The sequence below is a fragment of the Pituophis catenifer genome, unplaced genomic scaffold (assembly GCF_029215685.1).
Source record: "Pituophis catenifer annectens isolate HBS135680 unplaced genomic scaffold, rPitCat1.0.hap2 SCAF_7, whole genome shotgun sequence".
Lineage (NCBI taxonomy): Eukaryota > Metazoa > Chordata > Lepidosauria > Squamata > Colubridae > Pituophis > Pituophis catenifer.
Window position 1 is genome coordinate 59,694,173 of NW_027256887.1, and position 27,424 is coordinate 59,721,596.

General features: G+C 37.7%; 1 protein-coding gene across 3 annotated transcripts in view; it reads right to left on the minus strand.

Annotated features, from left to right (window-relative positions):
• Nucleotides 1–213: 213 nt before the first annotated feature.
• The window catches only part of LOC139319634 (coiled-coil domain-containing protein 134-like), a 67,392-nt gene continuing 40,181 nt past the window's right edge, over nt 214–27,424 (minus strand). The window contains exons 25-37 of one of the 3 annotated variants that reach the window (XM_070947561.1): nt 23,292–23,370; nt 22,281–22,471; nt 21,323–21,404; nt 19,778–19,884; nt 16,794–16,925; nt 16,313–16,453; nt 15,757–15,866; nt 7,461–7,573; nt 5,669–5,790; nt 4,257–4,341; nt 3,385–3,566; nt 2,110–2,181; nt 214–1,139 (exon numbers count right to left, since the gene is read on the minus strand). In XM_070947561.1, the coding sequence (XP_070803662.1) occupies nt 1,014–1,139; nt 2,110–2,181; nt 3,385–3,566; nt 4,257–4,341; nt 5,669–5,790; nt 7,461–7,573; nt 15,757–15,866; nt 16,313–16,453; nt 16,794–16,925; nt 19,778–19,884; nt 21,323–21,404; nt 22,281–22,471; nt 23,292–23,370 (1,542 nt within the window). In that variant the 3' untranslated portion in view covers nt 214–1,013. Of the gene's footprint in view, nt 1,140–2,109; nt 2,182–3,384; nt 3,567–4,256; nt 4,342–5,668; nt 5,791–7,460; nt 7,574–9,786; nt 9,873–10,613; nt 10,708–15,756; nt 15,867–16,312; nt 16,454–16,793; nt 16,926–19,777; nt 19,885–21,322; nt 21,405–22,280; nt 22,472–23,291; nt 23,371–27,424 lie in introns of those variants that run through there. The other 2 variants (XM_070947563.1, XM_070947562.1) reach the window with 2 other exon arrangements.

The window sequence follows — 27,424 nt, forward strand, 5'->3', positions numbered from 1 at the left end:
TCTTATAATAATCAAGATAAAATTGATTACCAGACAATAAAGATAAATGTATATGGTTTACAACTAGATCTACATATACAATACTACAAATGAAATTCAAAAGTAGTCTTGCAAAGCTAGTAACTAAAAACTGACACTGGAATTTTGTAAGCCTTTCAGTAATTTTCATTTATGTAGTGATAGCAATACTGCATTATGAAATTATCACACAGATTCACTTTATCTTGGTACTTTATTCTCTTGTTCAAGTAAAGTTATTATTTGATGGAGCACAGCCTTATTGACTTTCTTCTCAACCAAAAGCTTTTCTTCCCTTTTAGGAGAAAATACTTTAACAGCCTTATGAAATGAAGGAAGCTTGACAACCAGATAAAACTTGATATTACCTACAGGGGCTCTGAATTATAATTATTATAATGATGATGACATTTTAAGGAACATCTTTGATGTATCCCAGCTCCCAGTCACATTTCATACAATTTAAAGAAAAAGTGTTCAAAGAGTACTTTATCGCTAATTAATATTTCCAAGTTTGTGCATCTCTAACAGAATTCAAAAGTTTCTCAAAGAAATTGTTTGCTGCCCAGGAACAAAATCTGTTGCAGCAATAATATATTACTTTTTTGATTGCATAATGATACATAGTATTACATGTCATAAATGGCAGACATGGCATATACCACAGAATTAATTTCCTCTCTTCTTACCCCATTTTCCTAAAACTCTTAGCATTACAAACTGGCAAAGCCACGAGAGATAAAAATACACATGAAGAACAGTCCCTGACATACTCTATACATTCCAGATACTTGGAAAAGTCTTTCTTCCCATAAGGAAATATGCACTGAAACTCTATCTAGGTATTTAGTAGGTACCAATGTCTTGTTGAAAGAATGTCACTTCCAAGCCCTGCCCTTTCAACAGCTTGTCATTTTCCTGAGGTCACAAAGGGGCATTGCTTTTCAGATGTTTTAACTCCCAAAGTTTCAGTGATAGGGCAAATGACATTAGAATTACAACTCAGACTGTGAGCGTGAGATGCGAGGCCCCTTACGAATTTCCTTTCGTTTCTCCTCTTTCTTTCTTCGTTTCTCTTCCTCCCGAAGAGCCTTCTGGAATGTGTTAGCACCAGGAAAAAACTAAAAAGTAAACACAATGAGTTTAGGGATTCTGGCATCAAAAGTATGGATAACACTTTTTTGGTTGCTAACTCTCTTCCTTTTAGCTGCACCAGTTTTTTTCTCTAACATTTCAATGATCTTCAGGAGATAATAGCTAGCTACTAAGCAAAACACCAGGTTCCCTGTACTTTTGCTCCAAACATTTGGAATTGGTACAAGAAAGGGAAAGTCTATGGAGATTCTCAGTCATCCAGGCCATGGTTGTCCCAAAGGTACTTTTTGAAGAGGCAACAGGATTTTCTGGTTTTTCTTTGAAGACATTTCACTTCTCATCCAAAAAGCTTCTTCAGCTCTTAATTTTTTGAGGAGTTGGAGCTGTGCTTTCTGCAGGATGTTTTCTGCTCTGTATCCCTTCAGAGGTGCAAGTTGCTGGGGATGAGTCTGTCCTGTCTGCATCTCAAACTGAAGTGCAAATGGTTCCTGCAGTCTGCAATTTTCCTGGAAATCCGTTCATATTCCCTCACCATTCAAAGGGTGTTCATCCCAAAGTGTATCGCTAAATGTCTATGTAGATTCTCAGTTGTCTAGGTCATGGTTGTCCCAAAGATGCTTTTTCAAGGGGCAACTGGACTTTCCGGTTTTTCTTTTCTTTCTTTCTTTTCTGGTTTTTCTTTCAGAGCTGAAGAAGCTTCTTGGATGAGAAGCGAAACGTCTTCAAAGAAAAATCAGAAAGTCCAGTTGCCTCTTAGAAAAACTAATATCTGAAGCAGAACCTGTAGGGGGTAATCATCTGTGCTACTTATAGGTAATATAAGCAAACATGCATTTGATTGGCTATATAGGATCACTACAGAGAAAATTTCTGATTTAAAGCTGTCGAGAAAAAATACTGCCATTAAGCAAGTGCTACCCCTTTCTTTCCTTCATAAGAAAGTTGTAATAACCAGAGAGAAAAAAGTTAGGAATAATAGATAAGATGGACTCTTACTTCAGAATTGTCTGCTTTAAAGGGATTCTGGTAGTCTGGAGATCTTTCACTAATTCCTAGCTCTTGAGCCATCTGTGGAAGAAAATATATTAAAATAATTCTCATCTACAGTATATTATTATGCCTCCTTCTCACCAACTGTTAGTCCTGGCTACAAGCACCCTTAAGGAATTATCTGCTTCAGAATTCATCAATGTTTTTTCAATTGTTTTTATGTGATGTTAATCCCCCAGGGTCACCATGGGCAAATTCATAAAATAAATTAATAAAATAAAAATACATCTCCTAGTTTTCTCATTTGGTATTTTAAGTGCAAATTCTCTCAAAGCAGCAAAATAAAGCATACTGCATGATACCAACTTTTGCATGAAACGTCTGAGTTGACCTATTAATCTGACAACTATCTATGCTACCAGCTATGCAAATTATAAAGATTTTAAACAGACTTCGTGTATTACAATGTGAAGAGGAAAAACCAATCTCCTTCTACCAATCTTCTAAGCTCAATTCCTGGTGATTTTATGCACATATCCAAGATATTTTTTTGCATAACAATACCAAAGTTGTTGATTGCTGTCTTTGTCCTGACTGCTTTTTCAACTTCCCAGTTTAGAAAGTACACACGTGCTAAATCAGTAGACCAAAATAATAGATGCTAGACCATGCAGATATGCTATTAAGATGGTATCAATATATTTCTATATGCCTATGCATATACTAAAAAAAGCAAATTATCTGTTGTAATAAGTATGCAACTTTTGTATAAACCAGTCATCTAAGTCATGGGTCCCCAACCTGTGGGCTATGAGGGGATTGCAACCAGCCACCAAAATGGCTGGCAAGCACACGCAAGCACGCACATCCTGACTTGCATGAGTAGCATGTGAATGCATGCAAGCGTGCTCCATTTGCGTGAGCGGCAGGCATATATGAATGCTGCTCACACAAATGGAGCTGTATGTGTGCGCGCGCGCTTGCTGGCTGTTTTCGTGCAACCATCCCATCCCCCCATCTGCAAAACCGGAAATATTGGGGAACTATATATAAGCATTTATTTATTATTAAACAAACTTATATACTGCCCATCTATCAGAAGAAACTCTGAGCAGTTAACTATGTGCAGTTTCTCCACAATTTTTTGCTATAAAAACATCCTGAAACATTCCAAGCAAATATTTGTTTTCCTCAAACTTTAACCCAATTTCAATGAATTACTACCAAATTCTAAAGGATAAACAAACTGAGAGGAGGTGCCAAGCAGGCATGCTGCCTTACCAATCCTAATACTTGTGAGTGGGGTCCTTGATCAAATACGCCTGTCTGGTTGCAGAAGCTTATCCCCCAGCGAATAAGGTTGTTCCAATTGGAACTGCGATCAAAGTAGTGATGCACTATTTTTGGAAAACGTAGGACTACATCCCCAAAGAAAGCAGTATTCTCCACCACATGGGAATAGGCTAAGAAAAAAGAGTTACAATGAAAAACTCAGACCAATTTGATGTTTTTGAGAACAATCTAATTATTCAACACACTTGAACCATTGCTTTGGATTAAGTATTAATTAAAAGAAAACATTTTTTCCTAATCTTTATCAAGAGAAAGAAAAGAAAGACAGAAGAGTAAGGATTCTCATCTATATTAGTGATTAAGCATAAAAATAAAGGCCTATCATTAATCCAGACTAATGAGGTGCAGCATTTGGAAATTCAAATATGTTACCTAAATGCTTAGAAAAAGAGCACTGATCTCTGGCTTAGAACATAACTTCTTTAATACCGACATGTATGAATACCTAGATACCTATTTATTTATATATATCTATACCTGGGATTAAATGGATATTTAATTGAAGAAATCCAAAATTAAATCCATCTTGTTATTGGCCATCTCCTAAAATATTATTTTCCCTTCAAACTAAAGTAAAATAATAAGACTGGTCTGTTTCAAGTTTTATACATCATGCATGTGGCTCTATTCACAACTTATAATGATCTTATGACTATTATAAATAACAATGTACAAAAACAGAAGTGACTAAGAAAGAATAGCCAATATGACAGAACTTTATTGCTTAACAACTCAAAGCTATACATTTAATGGATAAAAGATGACAAAGAAACTGTGATTAGAAAGCAAAAAGTTTGTACCATCCTTTATCTTCTCATCATGAGAAAATGGTCCATCTGGTGAAACATCTGCTGCTATAAGTACTGCTCGTGAGTCTTCAAGAACCTGCACATCATAATAGAAATTCATGTCAATTTATGCCAATTCTGCCCCAGCAAGGGTGTGTGTGCCAATAAGTCCCTTCTTAATTCCCCTTGTACAATCTTTTCTTCTAATCTATTGGATGAAGATACCTAGCTTATATAACTTTAACAGACTAGAGAGTTTAGGAAAGGTCCGTGGCAGAATAATTTGCAGAATAATAAAATAAATAACTTATCCAGCTGGCTCAAATTCAATGCCCTCTGGATAGGAAATATGGAACTTGTATTATAAGATATCTGAAGGGCACCAGGTTAGAGGCTGCCCTGGTATCTGAGGTACCGTGTACATTTTACCAGGACATTAAGACTAAAGTTCCCTCCACTATGACCAAAAAATCATTATCCCAAACTTATCAGGGTGCTGTATTTTTATAGTAAGAAAGAAATAGGTTTTGATGCTCCATACTAGGACATAGAACATAAGAGTATTAAGTGAATGAAGTCAAGATATATTGATGAAATAACTGTTGAAAATGTCCTTCTGTATTAACTTTTGCCATGGAGATGAAACTCATGAAAAGGTAGCTGATAAAAACATTTACAGGTAAATGAATAGATATATCTGATAGATATAGATATATAAAAAATTATAAATAAATAAATAAATATCACATTCACAGGTAACTACTGTAAACTCCAAACTTTCCCCATGAAATTACAACCATTTATTTAGCGATCGTTTGAAGTTACAACAGCACTGAAAAAAGTGACTTATGACCCTTTTTCACACTTACAATTGTAGCATTCCCATGGTCACATGATTAAAATTTGGATGCTTGGCAACTTACATGTATTTATGACAGTTGCAATCTCCTGAGGTCATATGATTATCTTTTGTGACCTTCTGACAAAGTCAAAGGTAAAACCAGATTCAACCAGATTACAAATTTAACAAATGCAGTGAATCACTTAACAGCCATGGCAAAAAAGGTTATAACATGGGGGATAACTCATTTAACTGTCTTTGCTTAGCAACATAAATTTTGGGCTAAATTGTGGTTGTAGATCGAGGACTACCTGTTCATCCAAGAAACATGATCTTTTCTTCCCAAACACTTGGCTGCCAAATCATAAACAAGAACTACTCAGAATGGCTGCTGATAAATTTTTCATAAGTCTACTTTGTGGGATGGTGAATGTTCTTCCTCCCCCTGTTGAATTAGCTCAAAGTCCAATTAGCCAATGACATGGGGGCTAAACTTTGCATTACTTTTCTAATACTGATTTAGGAGTATTCAAGAAACATTCTATAATAAAAAAAAACTGGGGATCAGTTAAGCAAGGCTTACCTTGAAAAGACCCTTGAGCATGATGTCTATAATTTTGTACTGCTGGTTGACATCATTGAGTTCAATCAGGTTCTTCAGTGCATTCATTTGGTCTTTGCGCTTTACTTCAAACAGTTTCTTATCTGTGTCTTGGTCAAGCGAATCATACAGAAGTCCCATATTTTGTTCTATGGCCTCATCAACATAATACACAGTATAATCCTCCAATCTATCTTTTTGCCTTTAATTATACCTCTTCAAAGATAAACATTTCACCAAGCTGTTTATTTTAACTACAGAATCTAAGCACATATCTTAACAGAAATCTACAAATGCCAACATGAAATATACTAGTCACCCAAATTCAGGTGACTGGTGCCTCTGTGTTTAGATCTTATTGGTAAATACCAGACCTATGCAGAATAAGATTGCATCCATCTATGACAAGATGGGAGACAACCCATGAACCCAATACATATCACTGAGACTTGGTTGTACAAAAATGGGTATGGTGGAAATTTGTCAGATGATTTTAGATCCTACTACAGTCACAACATCAAAACCAGAGTTTTCTGATTGTTCATGAGAACTTTGAAGTGACAAGGAGCACTTCGCCAAGGTGGCATAGTGGTTAGAGTGCAGTACTGCAATCCTAGCTGCAGTTCGGCAGTTCAAATCTCACCGGCTCAAGGTTGACTCAGCCTTCCATCCTTCCGAGGTGGGTAAAATGAGGACCCCGATTGTTGGGGGCAATATGCTGACTCTGTAAACCACTTAGAGAGGGCTGTAAAAGCACTAAGTGCTATTGCTATTCCAAAAATGATTGGTTGTGAGTGCCTACACTTTGAAATGGGCTAAGTGCTGACCACCTAGCTCAGTAATCTGTGGCTCCAGAGCCACATGCAGCTCTTTGGGCCCTCTGATGTGGCTCCCTGTCAGGTGATCCCACCATTAGCTGGCCCCGTTCCTCGCCCTCCCCTCCCAGTCAATCCTCGCCTGGCCTGAGAAGGTAAGGGCGACAGTGGGGAATGGAGAAGCGGCTGCGGTAGAGACAGAGAGATACAGAGAGAGGGTGAGAGAGAGAGAGGGGAGGGAGGGGAGAGAGAGATATGTCAAAAGGGTTTTGTGGTTCCCAGTGTTTTTTAACAACTGGTTCTCTGCTCTAATGACCAGCTGAGTAGGCGTGGCTGGGGGGGGTCATGTGACTGGTAGAAGTGAGTGACATCGAGTTGGCCATGCCCACCCAGGTTTTGTGGCTCCTGATGTTTTCTTTTCTGTGGGAAACGTGTCCAAATGGCCCTTTGAGTGCTTAAGGTTTCAGATCCTTGACCTAGCTGTTTAGAAGTGGCCCTTTATGAGCACCTGAAACTCATCTCAAGTTGATATTGGAGTTCCCAAGACTTTCAATTTGGGATGACTTCAACCTCCATGACTGGGGGATGGGATAGATTTTCCGGTGTTGATGGATTCTATGGCAACCATGGGATTGTCAGAAATAATTGCAGCTCCAACACACATGGATGAGCACACACTTGATTTGGTCTTCATTTTGGAACACATTGGGTAGGAAGACATTAATGTTTTCTTTTGTTATGGCCAGATAATTCTTCGTCAAACTGCAGATTATAGCAATCCTGGAACTCTGTAACACTGCAGACCCTTCAAAAGGGTCTCTAATGAATCCAGAGGGATTCCACATGATGCCTCAAAATTGTCCCAATTTACTAGGGAATTCCATCTTGCTCATAGTCTATCTATGAAATAAGGAGGTAGCCAATTTCAAATCCAAGACCCAAAACTGGAAGAAGGATACAGATTTCCAATCCTGAATCTGAGGTTTTCTTCTCTGTGTCAGTAGTCATACCTCTTGGTAATATCAGTGTAAAGAGGAATGTGCAAGCCACAAAATAATCCATTCTTAAAATCCTATATTGGAGGGGGGGAAAAGATAGTGATAGGGAAATAAGAGTTTTACATAATTCACATTAAAAACATATCCACCCCATAACAGACAATAGCTACTCTCTGTCAACCTAGTTAGGTCTCATTTATAATCTGTAAATAGTAGTAAAATACATCAGCAACTTGGTCTAGTATTAAGGTACCAGGCTAGAAATCAGGAGACTGTGAATTCTAGTTCTGCCTTAGGCATAAAAGCCAGGTGGGTAACTTTGGACCAGTCACTTTCTCTCAGTCCAACTCACCTCACAGGGTTGTTGTAGTGGGAAAAATAGGAGCATTAGATACATTTGCCACATTGAGTTATTTTTAAGTACAATAAAGGTGGGTTCAAAATAGATAAACAGGTTCCATATTTTAGCCATGAACTCTTCTCCAACCATTTTTACTTGCCTCAGAGAAAAAAACCTCAGAAAAGTACTGGAAAATAATACATCAATTTATTTCGAAAAATCCTTAAAATAAAATATAAACTGAAACCAAAGACACTTCAATTAGGTATATTTCCAAAAAACATAAATGAGAAAAATCGCAATGTGCTAAGATATATCTTAACAGCTGCAGGAATAAACTTTCCAAAGCAGTGGAAAAGAGAAAACTTCCTAAGGATATTACATTGGGAGTAAAAAACAATAAAAATGTTTTGGGCAACCAGAGATATACAAAATCAACACAATCTATCTTTCTGAATCTGATTCGCCAATACATCTAATCTTTAATCTAGTCTTGGCTGAAGGTACAAGAATCACTGCACAAAACCCAATGAAAGTTTTCATAAGATAGACAAGTAGAATTTGTCAATGATAACAACACAAGAGCCTCAAAAGGTGGGGGAAGCTATGAATTCAATAGTGCACTTATAGATCCTCAGGAAGAAAGTCAATATAGTAGCCACTCTATTACCTCTAAAAGTTAATGTTATTTCAATGTGGAGGTAGACAGCCCATGTTGAAGCTAAACCCAAAATGGTAAAACAAATTAAGTTGAATGCCAGTACAGGTGGTCCTCGACTTATAATAGTTCATTTATTGACTTTTCAAAGTTACAATGGCACTGAAAAAAGGGACTTATGACCTTTTTCACACTTTGTAGTATCCCTATGATCATGTGATCAAAATTCAGATGCTTGGCAACTAGTTCATACTTATAACCGATACTGTGTCCCAAAGTCATGTGATCTTTTGCAACCTTTTGACAAGCAAAATCAATGGAGAAGACAGATTCACTAATATCAACTGCATTGATTCACTTAACAACTGTGGCAAGGAAGGCTGTAAAATGTGGCAAAATTCACTTAACAAATGTCTCACTTAACAGCAGAAATTTTGGGCTCAATTGTGATGGTAAGTTGAAGACCACCTGTAGTTGTCTAAGAATTTTATAGATTCAAGAGGAGGCTCCCAACTGAATATAAAGACTGTACTTGCAAATAACTACAGCACTTAAAGCTTTTTCCACCAAGCAATCAAGCATTTTAGGTGAACAGATTTAAATACGTAGGTATTTTATTTATATTGCCTTACAAAATATATTCATATAACAAAAAATAATTTTTATCTAGTTTGTTGGCAAAATCGCTACACTGACACGTCTGTGAAGCCACCAGTAGTCAAGCTGGGCTCGAAAGTAGTTGTATTAACCTGGTGGAATCTTCGCTTTTCTAAGTCCCGCTTCAGGCAATTTAATTGTATTCCTGTTTTCCTGAGAGTGGAGTGGCGAGTCTAAAAGATGCCGATTGAATTATGGCAGTTTAGGTCCACGATTAAAAACGGAAAGGAATATAAAAGAATGGGGATTTTGGCACATGGGCTTAGAAACTGCCTAACCGTCTACTAAACAGAGAGACCCTATATCAACAGGCGGAAGAGAGGGAAGACCTTCTGTCTTCTACTTGTCGCTCCTAAGAGATTCATTAGACTCCACAATACCTCATTTAGGCCTCTCTTTCCCCAGCGCTGTCCTTTTCTACCTGCAATATTCTACGACTCAATATTTGAGTCGCGGAGAACCGGCACTGGGCAAACTATGAAGTATTTTCCCGCTTGCCCTGCAGTTCAAGATCACCTCTCAAACTCTGCAGTTCAACAGCAATATACCCTGAATATTTTCCCCGCATCAGATCGGGAGAAATGCTCGTTATCCAACCAATCGCTGCTAGACCCCTAACAAAAAATCCTTACCAGCTGCCTCAAGCAACAACCATTCGTCACTGCAGGACTTTACTCCGAGGAGACTGTCATGCTGCAACATCTCTTCCTTTTCCCAGGAGCTTTTTTTCGGCTGACTGGCCCCGCTGTTAGCAAACCACATACCCTACACTAATACGTCACTTCCTCCACCAGCTTCCCAGGGTCCCCTGTATTGTAGTTCCGCCTGTAATTTTGGCGGAGCCTTCTCTCCCCACAACTTTACTATAGTCGTTGGTTCCTTCAAATTGCAGTTTTTTGACTTGCAGTTGTAAGGCGCTGTTGGAAGATATGAGAAACTCAATATTAAAAGAGCAGGGAAATTCCCCTAAAAGAAATAAGCAGAAACTCAGGCAGAGTTTCAGCCCCCACCTTTATCAATGGGCCATTAAGAAGCTGAAGCCACCCTATTTTCCACAACAAAGGAAGGACAAAATTACAGGGGCCTGCAACATCCAAACAGATATGGGACACAGGAAAGAAAAACAAACACCCAAAAAGGAAAAAAAATCAAGCCAAAGTAATTTAAACACATGAGAAAAAGGAGAAAACACAGAAATAGCACGCTGAATAATTATAGGGAACGAACAACTACAAAGGGCTGGGAAAAACAGAGAGTGGACTATAAAACAATTATTTATTTGCCAGATCCAGGACGGAAGAACCCAATCACAAACAAAAAAAGGATTTCAACACCATAAAACAATCACACACACAAATCAAAGGATTCACACGCCAAATTAAAAGAATTTCAAAAGACTTTAAAGGGTCACATAGAAAATCAAAAGACGTTTTAGGATATAAAAAAGGGTTACTCTTACAGTTCAAACAGGCTAGCCTCAGAACGCTGTGCTTGTATTTGTTTCTTGCCTGCCTTCCTATAAACAATAAACTAATTCTGCTCTCAAGCAGCTGACCTCCAATCATTGGCGAAGTAATCTCCCAGCCGGGAGTTTTGAATTTAAGAAGGGAAAGCTCTGCCTTCCGACAATCCTTAAAGGGAAAGGCGACTTTTTCCTTCCAATAGTGCTTTTCTGAATTACAGAAGCAGAAGCAAAAGCAGAAACGTGAATTGAAACACACTAGACTATTTTCGAAAGCTTTTACGTTAAAACACCAGAAGCATTTGAAAGAATTAAACTGTGAAGAGTTAATATGGTAGCTGAAGGAGGAGGAATACAAATATTAATAAAAAACATGCCTGGTGTCAAATACTGTTTCAGTACAAATTAATATTCTTGATGGCGATGCTCTCTGTTACTTCTAGTGATTTGAATTTCACAGCTCCACTGCAGAAAGAACAAATCATTAGGAGATCAGATATGTAGGTTTGGGACTTGTATGCAGAAAAATAACATGAGATTGCACCTTGAGGTATTTCTAGAGATGCTATAAAGTGCAGTTATTCTCTATACCTAAATGGCACCTATTGTTCCAGCCTAATCATATTTTCTCAGTAATAAAATGGTAATAATTATTTACCACACTCATTGATTCTTGGATTGTGGAGAATGGTTGAGCAACTTTCAAAACTAGTGAACTATACATCATACAGATGACTCCATATTTTTTCCCCAGTCTTAAGAGACTGAGCATTTGATCTGCATAACAGAAATGGCATATTGTAATCAGCGTTCATCTTGTATGCAAAAATTATATTTGTTAAAAAAAGAGAACTAAAGATTTAATTATGATCAGTTTAAATACTAATCACTGAGCTAGAGTTAAGGATAAATTATTGGTTTGTTCAGGTTATTTTTTTCATGTTACTGCAGACAGAAAGTTGAAATTGGGTGTCCACGGGACAAATGCCAAAACACACATCAAGATGCAAACTGTGCAGCTTATACACTTTCATTAGCCTATTAGACAAAAGTATATAAGGACAGTTTCTATCCTAACATTGTCATTTGTGCATCATCATTTAGACATAATCATAGTTTGTTGCATACTATTGAAGGAAGTTAGCACTCAGCCCACTCCTAGAAGAATGAAATATTTTAGGAAATGTTGGAAAGGTAGAATATTATATTTCTTTGGATGAGAAAGGGAGAAACATGTTTTAAAGACAAAGCAGCTCCCTGCCCCCCCCTTCAGCTCCAGGGTGATGGGATTAAGACATGGCCCTCAGGACATAATAAGATTAGCCCTCTACCCATCTAGCAACAGAACTCACCACATGGCACCTTGGGAGATTGCATCACTCAGCAAGATTCAACCAAGCCTGGGACTTAATCAACCTACAAAGTTACCCCTGCATGGCCCCATGGGAGTCTGACAACCAATCAGAATACATTTCTTTCACAGGAACAGGAAGCTCTAAGACGGGGTCCAAGAGAGGGTCTCTCTCCCTCTCCCTCCCTCTCCCATGTGCTCATTTTGCCCATGACCTCAAACCATGTGGTCCTGCCCACCATTAAACCATCTTTCCAAATAGCATCTATGTTTCCAGTGTCTTTCTCCCCACTTGGAACTGAACCCAGATGGACATTTCTTCCAACACTGATGAGAATGAAAGTGATTAAAGGCAAATAGGCACCTTAGACAACTTGGACTTAATTCAAAAAAATATTAAGCAGGAACAGACCTGGTCAATACTTAGTGATCCTGAGAAATCCAGGAGCTATAGGCTAGCTAAGATTTTAAAAACAGCTGGAAGGAAATAAAAAAAAAACATATTACTTATTGCCAGGAAAACTGCCATGACCATGTAGTACCAGGAACTGAGTTAAACACGGAGATGGATGGGGGAATATTTACTAATACTGTACATGTTCTAAAAATTATTTGGAAATTTTTGACATCATGCAAGCAGAGTATCACACTGCTATTCATTAAGAAGCCTGGTTTTTTCAAGTTTCCATCACATCTTGAAAATATGCCAATGTTTTAATAGACACATAAACTTTAGGAGCAGACTTCTTGAAGTAGTGGTACCCTATATATGCTAGCCCTAGTATTGATCTTTTTTCCCTTCACAGACTTTTTGTTGCCCTTTCAGCTAATAACTTTACCCACTTTCCATCTTAAAATTTTAATATCTTATATGGATAAGATATTTTTTTATATCAAATTTATATACCGCCCTTCTCCCTGAGGACTCAGGGCAGTGTACAGCCAAAGTAAAAACATAAACCACAAACATTAAAATACAATTAAAAAGATATATATATATTTGGCCCCATAATTAAAAGCAATGACAAAACAATTAAAAACATTTAAAAAAAAGTGTTAGGCCAGCCCGGCTTGCTGAAAAAAGAAAATTTTAAGGGCACGGTGGAAGGCACCGAGATCTTGGATTCTCCTTATCTCTGGGGACAGCTGGTTCCAGAGGGTAGGTGCCCCCACAGAGAAGGCCCTCCCCCTGGGGGTCACCAGCCTACATTGTTTGGCTGATGGCACCCCGAGGAGGCCCTCTCTGTGGGAGTGCACAGGTCGATGGGAGGCCGTCGGTAGCAGCAGGCGGTCTCGAAGATATCTAGGTCCTATGCCATGGAGCGCTTTAAAGGTGATAACCAACATCTTATTACAGGCGGTCTCGAAGATATCTAGGTCTTATGCCAGTGTTTCCCAAACTTTTGACATATGTGTACCCCTTCTATAATTTTCGTAACGCTGAGTACCCCTCATAAAAAACATATGGTACCCCTGGGGGTACGCGTACCACACTTTGGGAAACACTTAGATAACCCTGCAATTCTCCGGCGTTTAAACAGCTCCGCGGCTCAACGTCAACTGTTAATGTTCCCGCAGTTTAAAAATGGCCGAACCCAAGCTGCGCGAAGGATGCGCAGAAGTTCCCGCCATAATGAGTTGCGATACGATGTACGATAGCCCCAGTTCCCGTGTAAAAACTGCGATACGCACCTATTTCTTTCCTTGTTCTGTGGGCGCAGCTAAGCACGGTGCAGTGGATATTCCCACGTGATCCCCACCAAACTCCGGTGCAACACGTATCCCCACCAAACTCTTCCCGTACCCCTGGGGGTACGCGTACCACACTTTGGGAAACACTGTCCTATGCCATGGAGCGCTTTAAAGGTGATAACCAACACCTTATTACTCTTACTCCTTGTTTTCAGTTTGTTAGTTTTATAAATCCCTTTCCTTGTTAAAATCCTTGAAGTGCAAGTGATTGTTTAGCTATAAAAAACAGTACTTCTATATTAACAAATCACTGAGTATGAACGCTATATAACATAGGTTACATAGATCAAGCACTTAAGAGAATTAGACAAGAATATACTACTTCCAAATTCTTAACAACAGCATAGAAAATAGCCTTGAAATGAAGTGTATAATTTTATTTATATCATTTCCAGAACAATGTTAAACAGATTTTAAATCTTTTTATTTATGAATTTATATTTCAACATCTAAGAAATTTCTAAATCTTTCTGCCGGGGAAAGAAATAACCTGCATTATTTTTTCTGTATGTCTATAACTGCTAAGAAAATTTAAATGCAAGGTGATTTATCAATTTATAATACTATGTTCTGTTCGTTCATTTTTTTTCTCATTTCAGTCTGTAATATGTGAGGGAGATATTGCCACATTCCCAAGATATCTGAAGTCAAACTTGAGTTAAGAACAACCAAGTTGGAAGAATTATACAATAATGAGAAAATTTATGCATTTTTTAAATCAAATAGTCTAGAACCCTTTTTCAATTTCTAAATCTACTTTGGTGCCTGAGTTCTGTTCTTTTAAACTACAATTCTATGTAAGTTTACTCAGAACTACTTGAATAAATGCTAAAAGCTTAAATAAGGAGTCTCAGACTACATCTCCCCCACAGACAACTGCAGTATGGACAAGTGAGGGGAAATGACAAAATAAGCAATATGACATACATTTTTTGACATTTTTAACATCATTGTTAAGAATTAATACCTATTATCTGATCAGAAAACCCCTATTTCTTCTACCAAGTTAACTTTTCCCTTTTTGCCCCTGAGAGGAATTTTTATACAAATGCTTAAAAGCACTATTAAAAGAACTATTAACTACTAAAGTGATCCCTGGTTTGATTATAACCTATCTTTAATGTTAATGGCACGTTGAAGTATCACAGACTATCACTTTTATTTTTAAAAAATAAAATTCTCCCAAATTAATAGTATGAATTTAGGACATAAATATTACTATAAACTTTAGAACTTATAGATCCTTCTGTTTTACCTAGTTACAATGGAAAATAGTAAAGGACAGGCATGACAAATTAGAAACTGATTTTCATTTTTCTCATTTTTTTCTATCAACAGAATGGTTTTGCTCTGTCAAGTTAGCACTGAAAGCAAAGACCGTTTTCAGCACAGAAAATTAAAATTGGATCCTAACTTTACTACTCTATGCATATAGATAAGCAAAATACTATCTTGCATGTAACATCGCGCATAAGTACAGGTTATCTTACAATAGTTCATTTAGTGATTGTTTGAAGTTACAATGGCACTGAAGAAATGATCTATGACCGTTTTTCATACTTATAACTGTTGCAGCATCCTCACAGTCACTTAATAAAAATTCAGGCACGTGGCAACTGGTTCATATTTATGACAACCGCAGTGTCCCAGAGTCATATGATTATCTGTGACCTGCTGACAAGAAAAATCAATGGGAAGCCAGATTCACTTAACAACCGTGTTACTAACTTCAGTGATTCATTTAACAACTGTGGCAAGAAAAGTCGTAAAATGGAGCAAAATTCGCTTAACCACAAAAATGTTGAGCTCAATGTGGTCGTAGGTTGAGGACTACCTCTATATTCATCTATATCTAATGCTGATATTTTACATCACTTCAAATGATAAAGAGGTCAAAAGCACAAAAAAAAATCAAGATAATAAAACTATTTCTCTTCTTGCTAGATTAGGCACAAAACTGCAAGGCTTCACATTCAACTACAAAGCAGACTGTACTTCACTCTAATATCTCTATAGATATCCTCTGAAAAAAGATACATCATGCCTTGATGGGTCCATTGAGGCCTGTTTATGGGTGGGAGGTTCTCCAACAACGATTGGATCACAGCTTTTTTGCTTGAATCCACTGCATACTTTATTTTTTGAAGCTGACATAAAAAAGAGAAATTACAGAATTTCAGTGTTGAAATTTCCTCCGATTACCACAATTGCAATAAATCAGAAAGTCTTGAAGGACTTTTTTCCAACTAGATAATGTTACTGAAAGGCATAATAAGCTTTTGTAGACTGCAGCTGCTGCACGTAATGAAGTGAGTTTCAATTCACAAAGTATGTCTTTTAACATATGTAAATCAGAAAAGGTGCTACCAAATTCCTGATTTTTTGCGCCTATAGACTAACATGGCTCTCCTTCTTCAATGCCTATAATTGCAAAAACAGTCCAAGGTCTAGCCATATAGCGGGGTTCCACGTAACTTCCTATGCACAAAAAGACTCAATGTGTTTTCCTTCTTTTGAAATGAGAAATTTCTCTTTTTGGTAGATTAGGCAAAAAATTGCAAGGCCTCATACTCAATTACAAAACAGACTGTACTGGAGGGGTGAAATTTAGCAGGTTCTGACAGGTTCTGGAGAATCGGTAGTGGAAATTTTGAGTAGTTCGGAGAACCAGCAAATACCACCTCTGGCTGGCCCCAGAGTGGGGTGGGAATGGAAGTTTTGCAGTATCCTTCCCCTGGAATGGGGTGGGAATGGAGATTTTGCAATAATCTTCCCCTGGAGTGGGGAGGGAATGGGGATTTTATTTAATTAGATATTAAATACATAAAATAAATGCAAACATGTACTTACAGCAATATTACTATGAAAAACAAACTAAGTATTTTATTGAAAGTAAAAGACAAAAAAAGAGGCTCAGATAAGCAGGCCACACTATATCTAAAGTAAAGTAAATTTTTTAAGAGTTAGCCCTTACAGAAACCAATCTGACAAGAAAATGCAGAAGCAGGAAGCACAGCCAGTTGTTTAACTTCACTTTAAGTTACATTCTATCTCTTCATTTCCAGAATTCTTACCTGAAGAAGAAACGAGCGAAGAGCACTGATTGTGTCATTAGAAAGTTCTAGCACGTTGGTATGAGCTGCTTCTTCAAGAATATGGCTAATTTCAATTTCAGAAACAGTCCTGATGTCCTGATATTTCATAAACTTAGAAAAGTTGTATTTTAGTTTTAGTGGATCTATTATTTATTGATTTATTTATTTATTGGCTCGATTTATATGTCACCCTTCTCTGGACACTCAGGGTGGCTTACAATGCGTTAAGCAATAGCCTTCATACTTTTGTATATACCTGTTTAGTAGGGCTTTCGCCCCCCCTCCCCCCGCCGTGTTCTTTTTTATTCAAAGTTATTATCCAGCAAAAACAGAGATATTAACTGCCACAAGCTTTATTGAAACAGATTCTTAAGCAATACTTAAAAATGGATGTTAGAATTAACCAAATTTTAAAAATTTGGATAAACCTTCCCTTAGTAATAGATCAATGAACCAAATTAGTATTTTTTGCCATTTAATGATATTTTGGAAATATTTCAGAATTTCCAAACTTTATGATTGCACAATTATCAAACATAGAAATCTTTACATTTTAAGTTTTGGAATATATGGTATTCTAAGTAGATGCACATAGAATTATGCAGTAAGCCTAACAAACAGGTAGAGAAGATTTATTAGTCAAAGGGCACAAGGCAGCTTTACACTACTTGTCTCCCTCAATAAATGAAGCTGGCTTAAGAAGTTGCTCTCAAGATTTCAGTCTGTTCTTTAGTTTTGATGTTCATGGGTGTTATTAATTATAGTCATTGATTGCTGCCATCCTTCTTTCTTTTTTTTTCTTTTTCTTTTCTTTGATTTATATGCCGCCCTTCTCCGGAGACTCAGGGCAGCTTACAATGCGTTAAGCAATAGCCTTCATACTTTTGTATATTTATACAAAGTCAGTTTATTGCCCCCACAAACTGGGTCCTCATTTAACCTACCTTAGAAAGGATAGAAGGCTGAGTCAACCTTGAGCCTGGTGAGATTCGAACTTACAGTAATTGCAGACAGCTGGTATTAATTACAATGCTTTTAGTCTGCTGAGCTACCAGGCCCATCATTCTTTATCCCTCCCAGCCAAGTCTTTTTGATGATATATTTCCATTGATTGTTCACATATGCTGTTTCCTCTGAGACTTGACACCTTCCATCCATGGCATCCACTATTGGATTGCTGGAGGAAAAACAGTTTAATCTTCCTAACTTTCACTTCAGCTAATAGGAGAAATTAGCAGAACTCTTTTTTATCTTGCTTTTTTAAAAAAAATACACTTTTCACTAGTTTACCAGTGAGCCTATTAAAAGAAAAAGTCCAGCCTTTTACCTTAATCTTTTCACTAATTCACTTTGGGAAGGCCTCTTCAAAATGCAACAGGTATTCCAGCAACCCAGACAAAATGATAATGTGGAAGAGTGAAGGAAATGAGTAATAAGTTACTCTTGTATAAAAGTGTATAAAAGTGTTTAATGTATTAAAAAGCTATGATGTTCTTACTGTTGGAAACTGACCACAAATTGTAATTAGTAGAGACAATGTGTTATGACTTGCTAAAAGTTCCCTTGGAGACAGAAACCTATGCCTTGGGCAAGACCATTATCAGTACAAGTAAACATGATAAGATAGTTGTTGTTAGGCAGGAAATGTCAAGATGACCCTTTAAAGTGTAAGACAACTTGAAGAATGATTTAGGAGAATAAAGGGGAGTTGGAAGGGATTCTTAGGCGGGTGTGCATTGTGTAGGAGTATAAAATGTGTAGCTTGAAAACTGCTTTTTGCGCTCTTTGACCTCAATCCATTTGGAAAGGGTCTAAGAGGCCACGCTTGCAACCGTCTTTTATTTTTCTTCATTTTATCTCCAATAAACCGTTGATTTTGTGAACCAGACTTGTTTATGAATTGTGAGGATTAAAATATTTGGGTCTTATATCTCACAAGAGCAACCAATGACAGAAGCAGAGGGGCCATTTCTGCCATGGCACAAAGTAGCCAATTGGAGTGAAGCCATTTATTTACAGAAAATGAAGTGCAGCATACAGACTATATAGCACTGCTTGACTCAGTGGAAGTCCGAAAACATAACTTTTCACATAGCACAAGAAAAGACAAATGTAGATTGCTTACATGAAGGCTCATGGCAAGATGAGGGTAATGTGTATTCCTATGCTAACTAAATGGTTACTGTAATGGCTATTCTCATACCAGGGAAGTTAGGATGTTCCTGAGCCCCAAGAATGTTGGTTTTTTTTTACTGTTGAACATCTAAACAGCTGAAACTGATGAATATGAATAAACAAATTTCCTAAATAGTTTTAATCTTTGGGGGATTTTTAATTGAACATCATCCATGGCAGTCAGATTTTGACTGAAGCAATGGAAATTGCATCCTTTCATTCAAATATGTACAACATTCCTTTGAACAAAATCATACCAATGCACAAGGGTTAGACTCACATTTTGTGCTAAATTATTATGCAGTTTGTTTGATAGTGCTTCTATGAACAGTATTATTTATAAATCATATTTTCTGGTTTAACATTATATATTAAGTCCATTAACCTTATTTAACAAATGTTTAAACAAACTTCTATTCACTTTGCTAGAGAAAAATTATAATAATTATAGAGGGAATTGTTAGCGTTTTCAAGCAAAGAAATTGAGTGTATCCTCTCTAATACACCTGCTTGGATCAAAATCAGAATTATAGTGGCTGCATTTAAGAGTTTATTTGGATTAAAGAAATACAATAAGGTTACATTCCCTGTAAGTTTATGCTTAACAAAAACATATGCATATTTAAGGCTCTTCCAAGTTTACAGCATAATCCAGTCCTCACTGTGTTATAAATGGTGTTTCACTCATGTTTTGCCAGTGATAACTAAATGGAACAATTCAGTTAAAACAGTCATAATGCAATTGAATAACACAATGGGAATTAATGGTTAACAACCATTATACTCACCAAACTAATGAGTCTAAGAATTTCTGAGTTAAGAAAGGAATTCTCATTACCATCTAAAAGTGTGATCAACAAAAATTTATTCCATGGGTGTGAGGCAATATGATATGCTGGAAGTGGAAAAATTTACCACAAATATCTTAGAAAGAAATCTAAGAAAATAATCCTCAAATAAATGTATTATTCATTCTGTACTGAGTTAAGTCTAGTTTTATACCAGCAAACAAGATTTAAAAAAAATAACAGAGGAAAAACAATGGAAGTAAAATAATTAATTTCTCTCAAAAAAGTACTCTTTATATGCTGCCCACAATTTAAACAATCTACAGGTAATCCTTGACTTAAAACAAATCTTTTAATTACCATCAAAGTTACAACAGCACTGAAAAAAGTAATTTATGATTGGTCCTTGCACTTATGTCTGCTGTAGCATCTCATATTCAAAATTTGGGTGCTTGACAATGGCATGTATTTATGAAGGTTGCACTGTCCCAGGGTCATTCAATCACCATTTATGACCTTAACTGGCTTGTGACAAGAAATGTCGATGAAGGAAGCCAGATTTTCTTAATGACAGCATGATTCATTTAAAAACTGTAGTGATTTACTTAACAATAGCAATAGCACCTAGACTTACTATATATACTGCTTTACAGTGCTTTCAGCCCTCTCTACACTGTTTATAGAGTCAGCATATTGCCCCCAACAATTTGGGTCCTCATTTTACCCACCTCAGAATCAACCTTGAGCCTGGTGAGATTTGAACTGCCAAATTGAGTCAGCCGACAGTCAGCAGAAGTAGCCTGTAGTACTGCACTCTAACTACTGCACCACCACAGCTCATGATAAAAAAGGTTGTAAATTGGGCATGACTCACTTAAGAACTGCCTTAACAACAGAAATTCTGGTCCCAAATGTGGTCATAAGTCAAGGATTACTTATAAGTCATTCAAAACAAAAATATAATAGTAGAAGAAAAGATCTATTCAGATAATATAAAATCTAGGAGAGTTGCTATATTATTCAGTAATGAAAACACATTATTCAGATTTTCTGCCATGTGTAAAATATAAAACATGGTTCAGTCGAGTTAATTCTGCTTTTATTTCACTGGAAATTATAAACTTCAATAAGCTGCCCTTATCCATGATCTTTTCCATGAAAACCAGTCCATTTCCCAAAAGACTAACATCCCAGTAAACTCGAGATAGCATGAAGAGTATGGGAATTAGGATGGTATGCATTCGTTTCTGCACTGGAGACTTATAACATCTTCATACCATCACCCAGCCATACCCAAATTGATATAATGTTTTTCTTTATAAACTCTTTATTTTTCTTTATAAAGTATTATTTTCTTGGCAACTATTAAATATCTGAAATACTGTAAATCTTCATTTCAGTAAAAAAATATTTTATATTACTAGGTTTATGTCCGCTTTAGTGATGAGATTCCAATGATTGCAAGACATTTAGGCAAAGTAAAATAATTTCAATGTAAAGCATTTTTTACTAATAAAGAATACACAAAGATATTGAAAGCTGTACCGGTGCTCTGATTTTTCAGGTGCAGATATTCCAACAAGACCTCAAAACATCCAATAACAGTCTGTGATAGCAAAAAGTCCTTCTATAAACATAAAAGAGAGGATACGTTATCAAATTCATCTAAAAGGTATCCCTGAAATTATAACAGAAGTGAGTAAAAAGATAATTCATAATCTTAAGGTTGTCTTGAGACTCATAGGACATAAAATATTTGAAAATGCTCTAACATTTAGGAAGTCCTTCACAAGCAAAGGAATTTGCCTCATTTGCCCCAGTATTATGGATTGTTCAATATGCAGAGACAATTTGGAACTATAATAGGTCTGTTCCTACTCCAAAGGAAATACAGCAAAAACAATTTTGCTGTCCTTCTTTTGTGGCACCAAGCCAATCAATTTTCTACTTAACAGAAAAGAAGTGTGAATTTACTTCTCATCCCAGCTCCTGGGATTCCTCGTCCTTCATGAACTTAAAGCAACAGCATGTCACAATCATCTGTTGCTTTTTGGCTGTTCTGTGGGATGACATTACCATATCATTGCACAGTAATATTTTAAAAACCATTTTCCTTGCTGCAGAAAAGAAAACATAGCAAAGGAATAACAAGGAAGTGGAGAAGTGATGCTTTTAGTGTTTTCCCATTGGCAGCTGGAATTAATATTGACTTGGTCAAGGGACTGGGGGAAATGCATGTACCTATGGATCCTGTTGAATGTTCCAAAATTCTTCTCACAAATAGGTGGCAGATGCAAGAGACAGTGGCTTTACAACATTGAGAATAAATCTATACCTTTATGAATAATTGTTTCTGGTAGTTTTTGCATCATTAGAAAGTTCAAAAGTGAGAAAAAGTGTACTTGATTGTATTCTCTTTACACTTCTCCATTCATTTGAAATAAATCAGCTTTGCTGAGTCCTACAATTAATATTTCAATTCCATATTAAGAGTAAAATTTACCTGGACAAGTAGGTTTTGTAATCTAGCAACCAAGGACAGTACATGCCACATAGCCAGTGGAAACAAGGAAATATTCTCTTTTGACTGTGGCAGTTCCTTTTCCTGTTCATCTGTAGATTGGACAATAAACTTCACAAAGGATGAACAGAGGTTCTGCTTAAAGAAGGCTCTCAAAAACTGAAGGATGCTAACTGGATATAAAACCAATTATTAGTATAAAATAAGTCTTTCCCTCATACACTTCAGAGATCCTAGGCTACACATAAAAATCCATGTATTTGGACAGTTCAGTATGTAGTCTCCTTACTGGAAATCCCACTAACTAGCCCAAAGTCCTAGTTTTCAGTTTTAAAAGGTAGTAAATTATTTTATTGCGGTCATTAACCAGCATAATTAAGATCTCCAGGGGGGGGGGTGCTACTGGGGCGGGGGGCTGGGCTAAATATTCTATCAATTTTATCGATCTGTTTTTTGAAAAAATGATTTGCTACTCTTTTTCAAAGAGATCAGTAAACAATGAAAATTCAACTAAAACATTGCAGAAGAATAAATTTCCTGCTTAATTTTTATGTATGTTATTTTCAATATATGTCTGCTGCCACAAAAATTGAGAAAATCACCATTTTAATATAGTATAGCATAACTAGGATTAGTCATAAGGATATTCAGTTGAAAACAATAGCTACCAGCAGGGACTTGAATTTATGCTCTCTCTTGTTCAAGTTTTAGTTCTTCGTATTGGATTTTTATCTAATATATGCACATTAAAAAATCATCCTATCAATGAAAGTAAAGTATACTAAATTCATGTGTTAAGTAGAGCATAATGAAGAAATTGCATTAAATTCATGAGGTATGAAAGAGGATGGGAAACTGTGATATTGATAAATATTGGCTATTATTACACCTGTAATATTGTTGGAGAACTCCCAAGAACTTCTATTTTTTATTGTTAAGAATATCCTTAGGATATTTTGTGTTCACATATTTATTTTTTGTGATGTTACCTACCAAAGAATAATATGCTCTTTTTTCTGTATGCAGCTGCATTGAAGACCTTGTCCACATCCAAGGAGATCATGTGATGAACCTTTCAGAAAGGAATCAAATGAATTGGTTGAGGACAGATGCACAGAAGATGTATTTTTTTTTTGTTCAGTATTTTCCCACTCAAAAAAAGAACTTCGCCAGGAGTCCTACAGCTTATTTTCTCTATATGACCAAATCACTTCACCTTATACTGTTTATGGTTATCACTATGGTCAAAGCACATTATTCATCCTTTCTGCACAGTTTCTTTTTCTTTTAACAACACTTTTTAAATAACTCTTTAGTGACCCTTTGAGAGCTGTAGGCAACGAAATTTCACTTTAATGTATGCCAATTAATGTATATTTAAAGTGATAATAGTTATTGTTCTAATTCATTCCTACAGCATTTAATTTTTATGCTTTTCCTGATATACCAAACTTTCATTTCCATATTAACAAAATAGGCAGCACTATACAATATAGTATACAATACAGTATATTTATATATATAATAATTTTCACTTTTATCAACAAGCATTCATTCTGCACAAAAACCACATTTGAATATCTAACAATATCATCTTCCATTTTCCCATCTAGTTAGTAAACATTCTGCTAAGATTCACAAATTCATTTCCATGCTCTGTGTTTTCTAACTCTATAATTTGCTACCTTACATTTATCCCACAATACAACCAAAGGAGCTTCATATTTCTCTGTCTATTCCAGGGGTGAAATCCAGCAGGTTCTGACAGGTTCTGGAGAACCGGTAGCGGAAATTTTGAGTAGTTCGGAGAACCGGCAAATACTGCCTCTAGCTGGCCCCAGAGTAGGACAGGAATGGAGATTTTGCAATATCCTTCCCCCAGGAGTGGGGAGGGCGTGGGGATTTTGCAGTATCCTTCCCCTGGAGTGGGGTGGGAATGGAGATTTTGCAGTATCCTTCCCCTGCCATGCCCACCAAGCCATGCCCACCAAGCCACACCATGCCCACCAAGCCCAGAGAACTGGTAGTAAAAAAAATTGGATTTCACCACTGGTCTACTCTCTGCTCAATGTTGAACTATACACTAAATATTACATTTATTCTCATACTTTATACACTTCTATTATATAATGCTCTTACCTATTCACCTTATTGCGTGCAATAAACTTTTCATACATTGCTCAGTTATCTCCTGAAGGGCAAAGTTAAACTTGCATACATCCTACCCAGCATAAAGTCACACTGCATTTCTCAGGTTTTGTTTATTGTTATATCTTGTACATTTTCAATCAGAATGCTGTTAAACAACTTCTCAAGAACATTTAACAAATGATTCCCTTGCAGTACTGAATACTCTTGCAATATTTTTTCTCTATATAAGGAAATAGTAATGACATTCTTCCGATTGTCAGATAAGATATAGTCTTCACACATACAGTACATTAATAAACTGCACAGACATAAACATATCCATATCACACCCAATGTTATTTTTCCACTTATACTATTTACATCATGTTAATAATGCTTCACACCTGAGGTCGGTAATAAACCACGCTGCAGTCAAGGCTCGTTAAGGCAGGAAACTTAACTTGTCCGGAGGTGCTGCAAACGCTTGCTGAGTTCAGGTAAAGATAATACAAAGTCGGCGTTGGGCGTCACCGCCACTCAGCGCAGGTTAAATAAGCACGCCCATTAGCCGTATTTCCGGGCTCCTCTCTGCCGGCGCGCCCCAGCAATTAGGAACGGCAACGCGCAGCAGCTGTTCAGCATCCTATCTCGGCCGCATTGTGACCGCCCGCCTACTCCTTCTCACACCCACCGTCACCAGATCGTGCTCAGAACTGACATCCCGAATCACACCCCACCACCCCCCCTGCTCGGTACTTCCGCTTCTACAGGAAAGATCCCATCGTCAGATTGTCGAGCATGGGGTCTCGACAGGCGGCTCCCCCTACCAGGGGTCCACCTGTAAGAGATAAGATAAGAGATTAACATGTAATTATGCAGTTGCTTGTACACTATTCCCAGGCTTGTGGGGGTATTTCTTGTGATACCGTTTAAGCAACTTTTCAGCCCGAAGATTTTCAACTGGTACCCATGAGGCATCTTCCAGAGGATAGCCCTTCCACCTCACTAGATATTTTAATGTCCCTCTACTTAATTTGGAATCCAAGATTTCTATAATTTCGTAATGGGAGCCGACTAAAGGCCCTGGACGTTGTGGAGGGTTACGCATACCAGTTGCGGGCTTTAACAGGCTGCTATGAAACACCGGATGGATCTTTCCCAGTAATGGTGGTAACCGAAGTTCAACTGTTACTGGATTTATAAGCTTTACAACAGTAAAAGGCCCGAGGTATTTGGGACCTAGCTTTTTACTGGGTATCTGTAACCTAATGTATTTAGTGGATACATATACCTGATCTCCAACCTGAAACGGTTTGTGGTCTTTCCGTTTCCTGTCTGCGAATGTTTTATACTCTTGTGCCGCTTTTTGTAACGCCTCTTTGATTTTCGGCCATTGGACTCCAATCCGTATTCCCCACTCCTTAGGAGATACCTTCTCCAGCTCACCTACGTCAAGTTCGGGGATTGCAATAAAGTCTCGTCCATACACGATTTGGAATGGAGTAGCACCAGTACTTCGGTGTACCGCGTTGTTGTAGGCTACCTCAGCGAGTGGTATGAGCTCTGACCAATCGGACTGCTGATATGATACATAACAACGTAGATATCTCTCTATCATAGCGTTCGCCCTTTCTGCAGCCCCATTGGTACTAGGGTGGTAAGCGGAGCTTAACCCTTGGGATGAACCGATCAAACCAATAAACTCACGCCAAAAGCGCGCTGTAAATTGTACCCCCCTGTCCGATATGATTCGTTGGGGCGTCCCATGCAACCGGTATATGTGTCGTATGAACAACCGAGCCAATTGTCTTGCAGTTGGCAGGCCTTTACAGGGGATGAAATGAGCCTGCTTAGAAAAAAGATCAACCACAGTCCATATAACCGTGTGGCCTTTACTATCAGGCAGGTCTACCACGAAATCCATCCCTATTTCTTCCCATGGTCTGCTGGGCCTAGCGACCGGTTGTAACAAACCGAGTGGTTTACCGGGCTTTGTTTTCATTACAGCACATACGTGACACTCTTTCACATATTTTTCTACCTCCTTCCGCATACGAGGCCACCAGAACTGTCGCCGAACGAGATGGAGTGTTTTCAGAAACCCAAAATGTCCAGCGGTTTTGGAATCATGACATTTATTCAACACTGTTGTCCGCATGGATTGTGGTATATATATCTTGGATCCCATCCACGCTAAGCCCTCACGCATGGTTACCATTGTTCTGTGCTCAACCAACCAAGGGTCGCACTGCACTGCCTTTTCCAATTCTACCTTCCACTCGAATCGGGTTGATTTATCGCCCACCCCTGCTATCGGTTGGGGTTGTGGGATTATCGCTTGCACCACATCTTCCCGTTTACTATCGAATTGAGGCATCCGGGACAATGCATCGGCTAGGAAGTTCCTGCCCCCTGGGACATATTTTAACTCGAAATTAAATCGCTGAAAGTACTGTGCCCAACGAACCTGTTTTGGCGACAGTTTCCTAGGGGTTTGCAAGGCCTCTAGGTTCTTATGGTCTGTCCAGACCTCGACCCTTCTGTCCGTTCCTTCCAACAAATGTCGCCAGGTCATTAAAGCCCATCGCACCGCAAAGGCCTCCTTCTCCCAAACAGCCCAACCCCGCTCTGTGGGTGTCAATTTGCGGGATGTGTACGCACACGGACACAGGGTTCCATCTAATGTCCGCTGCAACAGCACAGCCCCCACCGCTACGTCACTAGCATCTGCCTGTACTACAAACTCCAACGAGGGATCTGGATGTTTTAATACAGGTTCCCTAGCGAACAGACTTTTCAACCGCTCGAACGATTGTTGACATTCCATGGTCCATGGTAACAGTTGTCCTGGTTTTACCTTACCCCCTCCTAGATGCTTCGTCTTTAACAAGTTTGTCAATGGGAGGGCTACCTGTGCGAACGATGGGATAAATTGCCGATAGAAATTGGCAAAACCAAGAAAGCTTTGTAATTGCTTCCGAGTTTTGGGTGCTTGC